The following is a 13,404-nucleotide window of genomic DNA, read 5'->3' on the forward strand; positions in this document are numbered from 1 at the left end:
ACAGAGGAGTTCAGCTGTTCGTTATAAAATACAACTCTGAATTTAAAGGAAGAACCCATATCCAGAATGGAGAGTGAGAATCGTTCAGACACATCATTGAGAATCTTGAAAGTGAGCGAGGGTGGGCAGAGGGGGCTGAAACTGTTTTCAGAATGTTTCCCTCCGTGTCGGACCTTGTCGGTGAGGTGGCTTACACGGCACGTCGCGCTGTGAGGTGAGCGCTTGCATCACACAATGAAAGATGATCTGGTCCTTCAGGAGCGACATTCAGGTTGAAATGTGAGACTTCCTGGAGCAGCAGGCTTAAGCAATCTCTTAGCAAACAGCATCACAGCCCAAATTGGGCCGGAAAGGAGGGATCTGAGAGGAGATCCGTGCCTCCCGAGAGAAGAGCAGCAAGTTAGAGCCGAGGGTCGCTTGGAGGTTCCTGTGCTCCGTGTCTGCATCACAATAGGCAGGTGTGCCTTGCCTCCTTCCCAGCCCCCACTCGAGATAAGCGTGTTGACGCATTGAGGAGCTGTGGGTGGTGTCGGATTCCTGCTGGCAGTGAAATTTCAAACGAAGCAGCAAGCTGTGGGCTAACTATGGCCAGCGCCGGCTGAGAATATCCATAGGCTTCTGCGTTTTGTGCACAGACGAACAAGCGATGAAGCGAGGGAGTAAGCTGGGTGCCACCTGCTTCCTGGTGATGGCCGGTGTTCTGTTCGGGACTACAGAGACCACTGCCGAGCGCGCCTTTGTCACTTTGCTCTACTTCAACAGCACCAGCAACAGGTCTGTGTCCGAGCAGTGCGAATGCGGCCTGTACGGGTTAAACTCTCCTCTGCTCAGCGCTCAGGGCTTCGTGGCCATTCCCAAAGCCGCCAGTCTTCAAGCCTGCGACTGGAACACCCAGTTCACCGTCACAGAACCGCCGTGGATCGCGCTGATTGAAAGAGGCAATTGCACTTTTGCTGAGAAGATCAAGGTGGCAGCCAGGAGGGGTGCGACGGCAGCTGTGATCTACAACGCGCCGGCCAAGCGCAGTTACCCCATCCCCATGTCCCATATCGGTGAGTGTTGTGCGCAGTGCTGGGACCCGATACTGCCGTTATCTTTGGTCCCGCACAACCGGGCCGTAGGGAGGCATTTGTGCTCATGATTGATGGTTGTTTTAAACGAGGTACTTGAAGGGAGAAAGAGAAAGCATTATGAAATTTGAGTCTCGACTTCGGTATTAAGAAATACCCTGCTGTTGTGTTCGGTGCAGCCAGATGGGTGAGTGTCTGAGGTTAGAACCATTTGCTGCTTTTACAGCAAGTGTGCTTTGGAGATGGTAGCATATATTTCCAAGGCTGGAGGATACACGTGAGCCCACAAGTGCCTGCAGCACAGGTATGTGCTTTGCAGATTGCAAGCCGGATCTTGCATTTGAGGTTCTTTTCCAAATTTTTGTAATCCTTTCCGAACAGCTGCTGTTCTCAGCCTCTCCTGTGATCCCTGACCAAAGTTTAGACAAAAAGATTCTAATCACCCCCTCTGGCTCCAATAGCTGTGAATCTGTGGTGGCAGAAGTCGGCTGTGATCTGGTATTGCTTGGCTCTTACTTCTATGTGCGTTTCTCCAGGTCAGCCTGGCAAAATGATTTATTAAACATTTATTAAAATGTTTCAGTGCGCAGCACAGCTGGACGCAGCTATTTCTCTGAAACACACTGTGGTGGTGCTGTGCCAAGAATCCTTTGGTTGAGGCCTTCCTTGTGTGGTCTTAGGAGCAAAACGAGGAAGTTTTAATGCCAGTGTGGGCCAGCACGCTGCCAACCACCTTCCCGGTGCTGCTTCAGCAGGATTACAGGTACAGACCCAAAGCTGTGTGGTTTGCAGGAGCACTGCGGGCTGGTTATGAGCCCAGCCACGTCCAGTGCTGCAGTCTCAACTCCTGGAAAACGCATCCTGAACGAGGTGTTGCACAACGCGTGCACTGAGTGGCATGCAAAGCACAGTGCTTTGTTGTAAACCACAGCTGCAGCTGCTCTCATAGTACAGTGGAGCCAGTGTTTGCAAAGCGCATTACTGGAAGTATGTGGCCAATAACCTCAAGCTTTGCTTTAACTGTAGAAAGCTGTTTAGGCTTCAGTGGCCAGCATGAGAGGATTCGCGTTACCTCGATTTCTTGGTTTGTTTGTGGAGCTTGTCAGCTCACACAAGCTGACAAGGTCAGGGAAAATATACCCCCTGCGGTAGGTAGCACTAGGTTTCATGGCACAGAAAGTTAATACGTGAGCCCAGTGCTCACATGTGCTAAATACAGTGAGGGTAACTGATCTCAGTGAGAGGAGTTCTTGACGTAGTCTAGTCAGTGGAGGAGAAGCATCGTGCCCTGTGTCTGTTTCCTTCGTGCAGAGCTGAGCTGTACTGTTTGTATGGAGCAGAAAATGCCTGGGGAAGGAGTAACCACTGCAGTGCAGCACTTGGAACAAGAGTGTGGTTGGAGATGATTTCTCCATTTGTATTACAATTGCTCACAGAGGTGAGAAAGGAAATCATAGAATCACCAAGGTTGGAAAAGACCTCCAAGATCATCCAGTCCAATCATCCACCTACCACCAGTATTTCCCACTAAACCATGCCCCTAGTTGATCCGAAAGGTCCCTTCCAACCCAAACCATTCTATGATTCTATACACAGCTCTTCAGCACAGTACACAGGTGGAACTGGCCAGCGATGGCCTCACTGTGGAGCCAGGTCTGCAGGGATGTGGGGACAAAACCTGTGTTCCACTTGGCTTGGGAGAAGAGCTGCCGCCTTGGCAGTGAGTTTGCCCTGCTGCCACCCGCGCTCTGTGTGCTCCTGCTCCAATGGCAGCGCTGGGGTTAGCAGCCAGCACTCACCTGGGCCAGCCCCAAGAACCGGCCGTGTCCGTAACTGAACGCAGGCAGCTTGGATGTCTGTAGGAACTCTGTCCCCCAGCTTATACATCAGGCCTCGGCCTTGCCTTGCCTTCCTCCGTCCTGCTGACTCCAGCACAAAATCAGTAGAGCTTGCTAGCCAGCCTTGTTTTCTGTTATAACAGAAGTGCATTTCACATTGTAAAACTCCTGCTGAGTCACAGAGCAATGGAACAGTCTGTTCTGGTCAACATGCAGGTGTCTGGGAGGTGCGGGTGGCTTAGAGGTGTTGGGAAGGGACAAACGGAGAAAAGGTCCATTCTTGGTTCCTCCCTCATCCTTTCCAGCAATTCTTTCTGTCTGTTATCAGGCTGATGTTTTGGTTTACCTTTACACATGCAGACATAAAGCTACTACAGTACTGGTTTCATCTTTTCTATGAAATATGTCTTGAGGTCAAGATGTCGGTAGCATCTTTCCCGTTCCCTTGCAGATGATATGAAATGGGGATGGGGAGACACTCTTGTTTTATCCGAAAGATTTGTCTGTCAGTATTTTTGTCTTACTGGCATGACGTTAGACTGAGTCAGCGCTACAGATGCAAAGCTGTTGCTGAAAAAAGAAAAACGACTCTTAAATACTTTCAGCACTTATATGGAAAGGTGATGGCATTGGTAACACACTTCCACTGCAGGTCCTCCCACACCATTTCCACCCATGGCATTTTGGTGCTCCCTTTTTAATACCGAATACTAGAGCAGAGCAGCGCTCTGTCACCCAACAGCCAGGTTGTTGGTCTCTCTCTGCCTTCCAGCAGTGCTGGTGCGGGCCGGTAGAGGGCTGCGTGGCCTCATAACAGTTATTATTTCCCCCCTCCATCTACAGGAGGTCAGTAGGAAAAAGACTTAAAACATCATTACCGCTGACATTCTTGTGCTGCTCCCATATAGCAGCTAAGCTACAATATCAAGTGTGTTCTGAAGGGTTTTCTGCACAGGCTCTGCTAAGACGCGGTCAATCTTTCACCTGGAGGTTAACAAACACCTCCAGGACGTGAAGAGCATCATTGTGGCAGAACTGCTGTGTAACAGCACCAAGTAGGTTCCTCAGCTTGTTCGTAATTACCAGGTGTAACTGGTGATCCTGAGGATAACTGGGAGTAGTTGTGGACCTGTGCTTTCTTCCATCTTGTTTCAGGATATTCTGTAGACTCAAAGTTAGCTTCCCTTATACCAGAAGGACTCCGAGGGAGGATCTGACTACCTGTTGATGCAATGCCTACCATAAACTTTTAGCTTTTCCTTTGAAAGCTGCTATGGAATCTTGCTCAAATCCCCCACCTTAATTCTCTGAAACATCACTGGTTATCTGAACTTCAGAGTGATTTCTGTTTTACAACACATTTTCAGTGGTTCTCAGTTTACTATGGAAAATGCCGAGTACTGAGCCCTGAACTGCTACAGATGCCCACATGGAGCAGATGCCAGGAACTTCCCTTTCTTCCAAACTCTTCTGAAGTAAGCAGCTCTACTAACAGCAGTCCAAATGCCTCCACACAGTCAGGAGTTTCATAATGTAGACTCAATCCCCCCACTTATTGCTGGGGAAATGGTCCCCACGACTCCCTGCAGTGTGGGCAGAGGCAGCAGAAGCGCCCATTCCATCACCAGCTGGAGCAGGTGATGCAAGGAAATGCTTATCGGGGCAGCCACTCTTTATCAGCTGCAAAATTGAACGGTGGAAGCCTGGCAGTCACCGCCCTTGGGGGCACTGCAGGGAGTAGTGGTGAGAGTCAGCTCCTTGTACCTCATCCCCTGGGTGGAGGCACAGTGGAAACACCTTGGATCAATACAAGCCAACGTGGCTGCAGAGTGCCTGAGCGAGGAGCTGGGCATCGCTGTCTAAGGGGAAGTGGCACAAGACAGGTTTAGTGTAAGTTCTGATCATTTCTAAGTTTCCCGTGGTTTGTGGCTTTGCACGGGCTCAGGACAAGACCCAGAGCCTGGAATCCAGTGGGACCTCAGCATTTCATGCATTTCACCATGCTGTGGGATGGTGAAGTCCAGAGATGGAGTCCTTTTTCCCCAGGTGCTGAGTGATGCTGACTCACCCCAGGGGAAAGCTGGGCTTTGTTCCTTTTATTAGCTGAAGTGACTCAAATCTCTTTTCCTGCTTCCTTGAAGACCCTTGGGCTCTGGGCCACGCTGGCATGCAGTGCTCCTCTTTCTGCCAGTGGCACTGCAGGGAAACAGGGCCAATTGCACTCACCTGGGTTGGAGCATGCAAGTGGTTTTGTTCTCTGTGTCCATGTTCCCCCCCCGACTCCACACAGGTGACTTTTCCCCCTCCCCATCCCTATCATTTCACCTCTGTTCCCAGAACAAGCTGAGGAGCCCATTTTGCTTCCGTGTTCCTTGAAACAATAAGCCTCATGTTCTCGCAAGTGGGCCCCTTCCTGGGCAAGGGCAATAAGGTGACAGTCATCCAAAGGGCATCTTGGGTTTCAGCCCTCCCTGAGGGCCTGGCTGGGCCTTCTATCCTCCCACCAGCTGGTGGCGTTAGCAACCTGCTGGGAAACTTCCCCTTGGGTTCCCAGGTGTTCCCTTCCATTTGGCTGAGGTTGGCTGTCAGCACAGACAAGCAGGGAGGAGGTGGGGGCAGAGGAGGGATGAGCACAGAAAGGGAAACGGGCAGCCTGCCCATGTCCCTCTGGATGGCATCACTTCTGTTACAGCTGCACCACTCAGCTCGGTGTCATCTGCAATTTGCTGAGGGTGCACTTGATCCCATCACTATGTCACTGATAAGGGCGTTAGAGAGCACCAGCCCCAAGAAGGACCCCTGAGGGACACCGCTTGTCACCGGCCCCCACCTGGGCATAGAGCCTTGACCACAGCCCTCTGGCTGTGACCTTTCAACCAATTCCTTATCAATTGAATAGTCTACCTCCAATTTAGAGATAAGGATGTGAGGCAGGTCTGTGCCAAAGGCTTCCCACATGTTCAGGTAGGTGACATCAGCTGCCCTTCCTTCACCCATCGATGCCGTCACTCCATCGCAGGCCACAGACAGGTCAGACACGCTGTGCCCTTGGTGAAGCCATGCTGTCTGTCTCAGATCACCCACTCATCCCTCATGCGCCTTAACGTCTCTTCCAGGAGGATCTGCTCTGTGATCTTCCCAGGTGCAGAGGTGAGGTTCACCCATCCTTCCCAGGTCTTCCTCTCTCTCTTCCCTAAAAATTGGAGTGGTGCTCCTGGGGACCTCGCCTGACAGCCACGACATTTCAAACCTGAAGGAGAGCTGCTCGGCAACCACATAAGCCAGCTCCCCCAGGACCCTGGGATGCAAGGGAGTGATAAAGTACATCAATTTTTTCAGGTTTCTATTACTACCTCATTTAAAAATTAAGCTGAAGGTGTTTCTGGAAGTGTTTCAGACTGCAGGGCCCATCACTTGTAGAGCCTCTTAGTGTAAATCTGCTGCTGCTTTTGATGTGGCTGTCCAGCCAGGTAGCTAGAGACACCAAAGTGGCAATGTGCAGGAAAACCCTGAAGTACAAACATAATTTATACATAATGGTAATATAAATTATTCTGAAATGCATTTTCTTACATATTTATGAATACGACCCATATCATGTCTTCATAGAATCGTAGAATCACCTGTTCTACGTTCTTGAATGCTTTTGTTGTTGCTGTTACAGTTCCTCAGAGGAGTCCTAGAAGCTTTGCTTGTTCAAGACTCCTTGTAGTCACCTGTCTGGAATGCCTTTGTCTTCACTTCAATGCTCTTGCATCTCGCAGGCCTTGCTTATTTTTAGTTATCAGTCAACTTTCTTTGATATAAAAGGTGAAAAACATAACTTTATGGAATCACAAGTTTCTTGGATGGGAGGAAGTCTACATGAACTTCTTTTGCTGTGTGAGAATCTATTCCCTGTGCACCCTCAACCCTGTGGATGGTGTTCTACCCTTGGTCCCTGGGCTAGTTGAGGGCACAAATAGCACTGTCACTACAATTGGGTCCACTGCGCAAGAACTAATGAGAAACAGCAGTTGATTACATGGTGAAACTTGGCTGGAGCTGGCAACTTCTGTGTGTCTTGCTACAAGAACCACCACAGATCCTCCTAGGAGCTCCAGAAGCTCTCAGGTACAAGCAGGGAGGGTTCCAGCCTTTGTGCGCCGTCCAGCCTGAGCCTTCCCTCTGGAAATGGCCAAAGGGCCACACACTCCATTGCTACACCTCTATTCTGCTTTAAGCTGGGTGGCTTTACCCACATGCTCACCTGTTCTGGAGCCACTCACCAGCCCAAGCTGCTCCATTGCTGGCTGTGAGCTGACAACGTCTGCTGCCTTCAGATTGTGATTCAACACAGCATTCATTCCATGCCATTGAGTCCTGGGTTACATTTTGGGATTTTCTTTTCCCATTTTTGTAGGTGCTCCTTCTTTCCCCTTGGTTATTCAGTGAAGGCCCAGAGACACTTTCAGGTCCATATGGAGCACATGGAGGGTCCAGTACCGACTGCTGTAACACCTCCCCAGAGGAGATTACTTTTGTCCTTGTAAGCTTTATTCCAAAGACAGAGATTGAGAGCTGGCTGTTTGAATGGGAAGCAAACACAGTTGTGAAGGACATGAACATACAAGTCTTTCATCAGCAAGTTGCCCTGAGTGATCCCCCTTGACTTTAAAACCTGTATTTTGCATAAGCTTTTTTTTTTTTTTTCCAGCCTTGGAAAAAAAGATGCTTAAATATTTACTCAAATAAGATAAAACCCCAGGTGATAAAAGAGCCCATACCTATAGAAGTCAATGACAGCATTGCCAAGATTTCTCTCTATCTGAAAGTCCTGCCCTAATTTCTGAGCTTCTCAGAGCCTCCTCAAGCAGCCGTGAAAAAGATGACCAGGAAAATTTTGCAGCCTAAGTTTTTAAATAACAAAAATCTTTTCAGGTCACCAATGAGCAGGGCAGTTATTGATCAGCAGCCAAGGGCTGGAGCAGAAGCTGTGTCCCAGCAGAGCTGCTGCAATGCCCCATGGCTGCTCCCTGCGCCCTGCCTGCTGCACTTGCGCCCACAAGCACGAAGCTGCAGCTCCACGCCTGCCCTGCTGTCCCGTGGCTGCAGCCCTGCTGCAGACTGCACTGTGTGGACGTACAGGGCTGTGGCTGGGCCAAGGCCTTGCATTCAGAACCCCCCAGACTACAGAAAGCTTTGATTCCTAGTGAGATTCTGGTTGCGTTTGGTCCGATTCTGTCTTGGTGACAATGGCAGAGCTGAGCAGCCCCGAAGCTCTGAGTGGTTTGGCTGCTGTCCATCTTACAGACTGTGATTAAGTTGTTCCCCGCACCTATATGGAGCAGATTTCAAAACAAAAACATCTCTGATTACCTACAGATAGATGTCTTATTGCAGCTAGAGATGTTACCGCTGCAGCAAGTTTTCTGCTTACACGTGGAACGAAAAAAGCTGCGACAAAAGGCTCTGCTCAGTGAGCTCTGTTGTATTTATTTAGCAATATTGATCTTTAGCAAACTGCTTCATCTGCTCTCCATTACTTGCTCTGCACACTGCTGTTTCAGCAGCAAAACCAACGCTGTGCTCCTGAGCTTCACCAGGCACTGTGCAGGCAGCAGTGTGCCCAGCAGGGTGGGCATGGGAGGGATGCATTTGAGCCCTTGCCCCTCACTTGTCATTCATTGGGCCAACCCCCATCGTGTCCCCAGGGCTGGTTGGCAGCCTCTCCTCAGCTGTCCTGCATTTAGCACAGCTGTAAGTGAAGGGAAACGTGCACCACTGAGCTGCACTGAACTGTTGGTTATTGGCTGCGTGGATTCAGGGTCAGGCAGAAGCCCGTGTGAAAGACCAAGCAGTGCCAGCTCCTATCAGAAAGGCTCTGACTCTTAAGTTTACACCAATTTTGTCTGTGATTGCATAGGCAGCAGCTGGTTCTGTATGATGGAACCAGCCCCACAGTGACACACGGACATCTGGGGCTGCTGGGGCAGCTGCTGCAGAGGAGGCTCTCCATCACAACAGCGTTCCTGTGAGAAGGGGAGCTGGAGTGTTTTTTCTCTCATCTCTGATTTTGAACAGCTGGGGCTGTGCAGCCTGGAGAAGGGAAGGCTCCAGGGTGAGCTGAGAGCAGCCTGTCAGTGTCTGAAAGGGCTGCAAGAAGGAAGGGGGCAGACTCTTGAGTAGAGTCTGCAGTGGTAGGACAAGGCAAAATGGTTTCAAACTAAAGAAGGGGAGATTTAGATTGGATGTTAGGAAGAACTATTTTACAATAAGGACGGTGAGGCGCTGGCACAGGTTGCCCAGAGAGGTGGTGATGCCCCGTCCCTGCAGACACCCCAGGTCAGGCAGGACAGGCTCTGAGCTCCTGCTGGAGCTGTGGGTGTCCCGGTTCAGAGCAGGAGAGTTGCGCCAGATGGCTGTTAAGGGTCCCTTCCAACTCAAACCGTTCTTTGCTTCCACGACCCTCGCCCTCTGCTCACACACGCAGGGATGCTGCAGGCTCTCCAGCCGCACTGCCTGCCACAGGACAGCAGCAGGACGTGGGCACCCACGAGCACGGGGCTTCTGGGTGCCGGCTGGCTGCCCGCGAGGGCACTGCAGGGCCCTGCAGAAACGTGCATTTCCACTGCAGCTTGCACAGAGCCAGCAATAATTAATTACGCAAACACGACTACTACATAAATAGAATAAAGGGCGCTCGGTTGAAGCGGCGGGTTTATATCGCACGCTTAATGAGGGAAAACAACGGCCGGTGAATTAACGCGGCTAACCCGGCACTCCACAAGCCGAGTTCAGGCGGGACTCGCGCCGCACGTCGCCGAGAGCTCCGCCAATATTAACTCGGCGGTGCGGAGCGGTCCGGACGCCGTTCGAGGACCTTCGGGAGCGCTTCTCCCCGCCCGGGGGTTGGGATGCGCCGCGGCGGGGGCGGCCCCGCTCCTCCCACGTGGGCGGTGGCGGGGCCGAGGCGATATAGGGACGGCGGCGGCGGCGGCGGGGCCGTGCGGTGCGGTGCGGTGCAGGATGGCGTCGGGGGCCGCGGGGCTGCTGGCGGCGGTGGCCGCGCTGCTGTGCGCCGTGCCGGAGCCCGGCGTGAGGGCGGCGGCGGCGGTGTGGACGGCGTGGCTGAACGTGTCGTGGGAGGACGGTGCGGGAGGCAACCGGAGCGGCTGGGAGGCGGGCGAGAGCGGCCTGTACGGGCAGGACTCGCCGCTGCAGGCGGCCGCGGGGCTGCTGGTGTTGCCCGACGGCCGCGACGCCTTCAACGCCTGCAGCGCGCTCACCAACTTCAGCTCGGCACCCCTCGGCGGCTCGGGTTGGGTCGCCCTCATCCAGCGCGGCGGCGGCTGCAGCTTCGCCGATAAGATCCGCCTGGCCGCCGAGCGCGGCGCCGCCGCCGCCGTTATCTACAACTACCGCGGCACCGGCAACGACGTGCTGCCCATGTCCCACGCCGGTGAGCAGCGGGCGGGCGGCTGCGCCGGGGGGGGGAGCGAGAGCCGGGGCCGGCCCGCCGTTAGCCGGGCTCCGCTGCCTCGCTCCCCCCGTCGGCGCGGCGAGGGGTTCTGCGGGCAGCAGCGGGTCCCGTTCGGGCGCCGTCGCAGCTGAATTAAGGCGGATGAAACGAGGGCCGAACGGGGCGAGCGGCCGCCCGAGCTGCACGGTGCGGATGGGGAGGAGCGGGGCCGCCGGCCGCCGTTCGGTGAGGCTGTGCGCGGAGCCGCTGTGTGCGGCCCGTGGGATGGGTTGGGGCCCTCACAGGTTTCTTTCTCGTGTTTCGGCCCCTGCTCGCATGCTAACCGCTTCTGGAAGCAGGTATGGGGCTGGTTTGATTTTCCATAAATAACTTTCATCTGCAAAACGTTACTTACACCGGGATGAGCAAAAGCTCCGTTAAAGGCTGTCGCCTTTTTGCAGAGATGGCAGAGACTCTCCTCTGCCTCTTGCTTGACAGCAGTGCGCTTTTGTTGCCTTTTTTTGTCCCCCCTTCCCTTCTCCGGGCTCTCCATTTGTCAAATGAACGCGTTCTGGCTGTGTTCCAAACTAGTGCTTCCTGACAGCAGCTCTCGGCTGAAGGCTCCTGTCTGCTGGTGGCAGCAGGACGGGTGCCTTGCTGTGGGGCTGGGATGAGCTTCCTCTGGCTGCCGTGCCCCATGCTGTGTGGTGGGCAGGTAGCACCTCCCTGCCGTGCCCGTGTGCTACCCAGTGCCACTGCTTTGGGCAGCTCCATCCTGACACCACAGTGAAAATGAATAGTGGATCTTAAAGCTTGGGCTGTCCAACAGTGTACCTGCAGCTGCGCCCTTTATGAGAAGAGGGTTCCCTTGATAAGGAAATGGTGGCTGCTTTTGGAGGCTCATTTTTGCAGACTTAATGAGCTGTGCTCCACTTTAAGAATTTAAAACCCGGAGTCTGGGCTCTTGTCTCAGACACAGGGCTTCCTGGTGTAATCGCATCATCTGCTGACAAATGGATGGAGCTGTTGGAGAGGGTGCATGAAGATGCTCATAGGGCTGTAGCACCTCTCCCGTGAAGACAGGCTGAGGGAGCTGGACTTGTTCCACCTGGAGAAGGGAGGGCTGTGGGGTGACCTCATTGCAGCCTTTCACTACTTGAGGGGAACTTGTTGATGGGAGGGGAACTGATATTTTCCACAGGCACATAGTGGTAGGACAAGGGGGAACGGATTTAAACTAAAAGAGAGGGAATTTAGGTTAGATGTTAGGCAGAAATTCTGTATTTGGATGGCGATGAGGGGCTGCTGCCCAGAGCTGTGGGTGCACACTGCTGGAGGGGTCCAAAGCTGGGCTGGGTGGCCCTGGGACAGCCAGCACATGGCAGTGGTTGGGGCTGGGGGGCTTTAAATCTCTTTCAACCCAAGCCATTCTATGAAGTGCTGTCAGGATTCGGCTCTTGTTGCTGACAGCAGCATTGCTGCTTGCTGTGTGCCCGCATGACCCAGCAGCTCCGAAGGGCTGTTTGCATTGCTGACTGGGGCAGATCACCACTGAAGCTGTTTGTGAGGGGAAAAGCTCTGCCTCTGCCCTCTCCACCATCCTGGCTGCTGGGAAACCTATGGCATCTTAATCTTGCTGGCAGCTGCTCCTTGAGACGAGCCATCTGCTTGCCACGGGGCTGCTCTGAGTGGAGCACTTCCTCCCTGCCCGTGCTGCCTGCAGCTCTGCTGAGGGGCTGATGCTGGAGTGCTGCTGGCTGTCCTGATCATTCCCCATGGCAGGTGTCAGGCCCCAGGGCATGCTGAAACTTCCCAGCCAAACTGATGTCAACCAGGACGGTGGCTTTCTGGAGAGGACAGCTTCTGTGTTCTGGAGGGTCAGCCTGGGCTTTTGGAGCAGCTCCTTCTGTGAAGACTCAGAGTGCCTGTGCTGCTCCATAGCAGCCTTGTCACCTGCATTGATAGAGTTTATGGCTTACAATCAGCATGTTTAGTCTGACAAATCTTTATGGCTTATATCAGTGGAAACTGTATCAGTCTGTGTGGAAATTTTCAGGCGTGCCAACTTGTTAAAAATAAGTAAATAAGTACTACCAATAAAAACAGCAGAAAGCAATAAACAGCCAGACCAGATGTGATTAACTCCTGCTTGAGAGTCTCCAGCGCATGGAACGTCAAGGATTTAACGGAGTCCAAAGTAATATTTACTTTATACTTTTATAAGCACAGCACCTTATCAATTAGCAAACTCTAGCTTTAATTGTGTTCACTGTAAGAAGATGGTACCTCTCTGTGGCAGGCTGAGCAGGGTTTCAAAGTACAGCTCTGTGCCTATAATTGCACCTCTCTGCAATCTGTATTGACCTTCTGAAAAAGACATTTGGTTGGAGGAGAACAGCAGCATGCGGGGGAGAGAAGCGTGCAGTAAGAGTTGGTTTGTTTTAAAGGTGGACCTTGACTTAAGATAGAAGCGGACTGTTAGGAGGCCGTGGTGTCAGGGTGCGTTAGATTCTTGGTGGTGTGTCCCTGCATTTGGTAAGGGAGGATTCTCTGCTGGTCAAGAAATTGTTGCAGTGATTTCGTTTGGCTTTTCTTGTTGTGTAGCTAGCCTCGAGGAGCGCATCACCCGATCTGCAGAGGGCTTATTGGAGGAGGAGGTGGCTGAACAGTTCTGGCTACAACCCTAACAGCGCATCTTGGGCTGACAGGATCTGGTTCGAGTCTATAAACTGCATCCATTGGTGAAAAGGGGAAGGAAAGGTTAAATACATAGCACTGCCACTTAACTTGTTCTGCAGGAATTCCGCAAAGGTTAAGGCCAGCAGTCAAAATGTCTAGAGGAAATGGCATATGGCAAAGAAGTGTGCTTGTGCTCTGCTGGAACTTTGTATGATATTTAGAAACAAGCTATGGCTTTGTTATGAGAGGCAGATGTGACCTGTAAAACTGGTCCTGCTAAAGCAGAGGATTGAGGCGGGATGGCAGGCCCAGGCTGTGCTGAGGCTTTGTGAATGTTGTATAAACAAAAGTTCTGCTCTGCTTTGCAGTGAGCAGG

General features: G+C 52.4%; 1 protein-coding gene across 2 annotated transcripts in view; it reads left to right on the plus strand.

Moving 5' to 3' along the window:
* The first annotated feature begins 369 nt into the window (after positions 1–369).
* RNF128 (ring finger protein 128) overlaps positions 370–13,404 on the plus strand; it is a 37,154-nt gene continuing 24,119 nt past the window's right edge. Inside the window, exon 1 of one of the 2 annotated variants that reach the window (XM_042876510.1) lies at positions 370–1,052. In XM_042876510.1, coding sequence (XP_042732444.1) covers positions 647–1,052 — 406 coding nt within the window. In that variant the 5' untranslated portion in view covers positions 370–646. Of the gene's footprint in view, positions 1,053–9,916; positions 10,350–13,404 lie in introns of those variants that run through there. The other variant, XM_042876509.1, reaches the window with a different exon arrangement.

This window comes from Lagopus leucura, unplaced genomic scaffold, assembly GCF_019238085.1.
Source record: "Lagopus leucura isolate 7727_CA_CO unplaced genomic scaffold, USGS_WTPT01 Super-Scaffold_100016, whole genome shotgun sequence".
NCBI lineage: Eukaryota > Metazoa > Chordata > Aves > Galliformes > Phasianidae > Lagopus > Lagopus leucura.